Genomic DNA, 2,826 nt, shown 5'->3' with positions numbered 1-2,826 from the left:
AAGGCTAAGTGCACAGTCCCTTGGCTGCCAGTGCAGCTTTGTGCAGTGTGCTGTCAACTGAGTCTTTAGTTAATGATTTGACTGCCCTCCTGTATGCTTCTCCTGTTTGTTTTTGGGCAAGGTGTTTCTGAGGTTTTAATCGATACCTGTATTGCCCAATAGGTTAGTGTGGTTCATAACACATACTAACAAATCAGCGCCTTTTTTCAGAGGTGATGAGAATCCATAGCTAGCATTGATGTAATTCAGTTATGGGTCCTCGCCAGCTTTGAAAATCTTTCTGTTCTGTTACTAAGAAATTCATGTTACCCAGTTAAATTGTTAGATGGTTCATCTGCCTATGGTACAGTACATACTGGTATGTGAAGTTTTCAGTCTGTCATATTTTATGTAGAAAGGTCAATAGCCAGGATTATAATGTCAGAGTCATTTGCTCTCAACCCTCTGTTTAGTCCAATAGAGTTTTTTTTATGCATGGAGATGACACCACTTCTCACCAGAAAAACCAACTCCATTTTAGTAAGAAACAAGTTTAGGGAGAATCTGGCTGTGTTGATTTATAGTACTGTTAGCAGCAGTGCTGGCACTATGTCCCCTACAGCAAGGAGCCAATTTGGAGTTCTTGCAGAAACAGACTTTTGGTGGATCACGAAGGCCAGCTATGAGTTGCCGCAAGGGTAGTTCTGTGAATGCAGGTTAAAAAAAAAAAAATAGCAGCAGATTTTCTACCCAAATACTACCAAACTATTATTTAGAAGGAAATAAAGCTAGAAACTTAGCTTTTAAAAATGAAAGTTGGGATTTGGTACAGACATTTCTAGGTCATTTAAAGTGGTGGGAAGATTGGTAGGGGTCTGGTTTTAAGTTATCAAAGCAGACTATGGTTTATAGAGGTAACAGTGTAATCTTGACATACATTAAAATCCTCCGTATGATGACAGTTAATTTACAAATGAGTGGAGCTTTCCAGAAAAAAATGCTTTTTCCCCTTTCCTGACTTCCAGTTGGTAATAAGTATGGGTTGTATGACTGAAGGTTCTTGGAGGAATAGTGTTTACACACAAACATGTTTCTCTTTTGTTTATAATATATTTCGTTTATCAGATCAGAGCTAGGCTAGCTCCCCAACAGTAAACACGTGTTCAGGGGGTTTATTTACTTTCTGAAGAACAAGAGGGTCTCTGTTAAGCTGTACAAGGAGGTAAACGTGACACTTGTTTTGGTTCCTTATAATTTGCTTGTCTAATAGCCTGAACACAGGATGTAACGTGCCTTTATGTGGAGTGAAACCCTCCTTTACAGGTTAAGAATATAAATGCTTTGTTTATCTGTTTTGTTTTGTTTTCCTGGCCACCCTTATCCTACCAACTGCCAGACCAAGGAAAGGTACAATATAAGTAGCAAGTAATATACTTTCTAGGGAGGAATCCACTTGTACAGCACATTTGTGTGTGGATGGAGGGAAAGAGTAACAGATGGCTTGAGTAAAAAATTCTTTTTTAACTTCTAAGATGGGTTAGCAACCCCGGGCACGCGTGCCAAGCATGTCACGCAAGGCCATTTTGCTTGGCACACCACCACAAGCCCAGGCTCTAAGCAGCTACTGCCAGCCATGAAGCCCAGGATGCTTCCAGCAGGTGGCTGGGAGGCTGCAAGCCCTGCTGCAAGCAGACCAGGCTCCCTGGGCCAGCTGCAGGTGGGAGGCTGCAAACAGCTGCTCTGGGCTCCAGCATGTCGGCACTCCGGCACCTTTCAAGGTAGACATTGTGGCTTTTTCAGCACTCCAGCCAAAAAACGTTCCCTACCCCTGTTCTAAGAAGTTGTTTTAAACTGTGCAGGACTTGGAGAAGCAGGGCATACTTTGCTGCCTGGCCAAAGTGATAGGTTTCTGGTTTCTTAGTCTAAGTGATGTATTTTTAAAATATTGTGTTTAGCGTAAGTAATCACAGTGTTTGGAATACCTTCTAGTACATTAAGGTTTCTTTAACAGAATAAATCTAGTAGGTATTATGAGTTTAAAATCTTATCTTGGAAGATTTGAAGCATTAATAAGCAGAGCTTTATTATGCGGTCTTCTAGTTGGTCTGTGATAACAGCTGAAAAAAAACAGACAACTGTAAATACCAGTGTGTATGTTTACAATGCGCACCTTGAAATCCAAAGGTCTAGTGCGTTTGAATGTTTCTTGTAACTCTTTTTCCCAGAACTATCTTAAATATCTGATTTAATGGCTGCAGAGTTATTATCAGTACTAGCCTCTGCAAGTGTCCCCATGTATAAATAGTGGGTGTATCATGTAACCTTAGTCATAGTGTAGTCAGTAAAACATGATGGAAGTAATTTGAGCCATTTAAATCGACAGTAAAGAAACAGATTTCAAACATGGAAAGAGGTGCCTGTGAACATTCTTGCTTCACATTTGTTTTTCTTCTTATTGAAAGATGTATCTTGACTTTTTTTTTTTTAAGAATATATTTGGTGCTTGGAAAAGGTGCCAGACCATCCTGTTTTGGAAGCTGTAGATCACTTCATCAATAATATGAATGGTATTGTATGAAATTGAGCTGTGTTATTCTAAAACATTCTTTTATAGTGTCTTCAGTTGACATTGCCTAGCAGACGTAGATAAGATATCTTTGTTTCTTCAAGGAGCTATCTTTTTGGTATGTCAAGACACATCTTCAAGTATTCATAGAATCATAGAAGTAGGGTTGGAAGGGACCTTATAGATCTTCAAGTCCGACCCCCTGCCAGGGCAGGAGAAAAAAAAAAACTGGGCTCAAATGATCCCAGCTAGGTAGGCATCAAGCCTCCTCTTAAAGACCC

At 40.0% G+C, this 2,826-nt stretch overlaps 1 protein-coding gene across 1 annotated transcript in view; it reads left to right on the top strand.

Annotated features, from left to right (window-relative positions):
* Window positions 1-2,468: 2,468 nt before the first annotated feature.
* RABEP1 (rabaptin, RAB GTPase binding effector protein 1) overlaps window positions 2,469-2,826 on the top strand; it is a 148,592-nt gene continuing 148,234 nt past the window's right edge. The window contains exon 1 of the mRNA XM_019511438.1: window positions 2,469-2,546. Coding sequence (XP_019366983.1) covers window positions 2,540-2,546 — 7 coding nt within the window. The 5' untranslated portion in view covers window positions 2,469-2,539. The remainder of the gene's footprint in view (window positions 2,547-2,826) is intronic.

Source organism: Gavialis gangeticus, unplaced genomic scaffold, assembly GCF_001723915.1.
Source record: "Gavialis gangeticus isolate Ggan-Ray unplaced genomic scaffold, GavGan_comp1, whole genome shotgun sequence".
NCBI lineage: Eukaryota > Metazoa > Chordata > Crocodylia > Gavialidae > Gavialis > Gavialis gangeticus.
The sequence above is the reverse complement of the archived record's forward strand: the minus strand, read 5'-3'. Positions and strand labels throughout refer to the sequence as shown.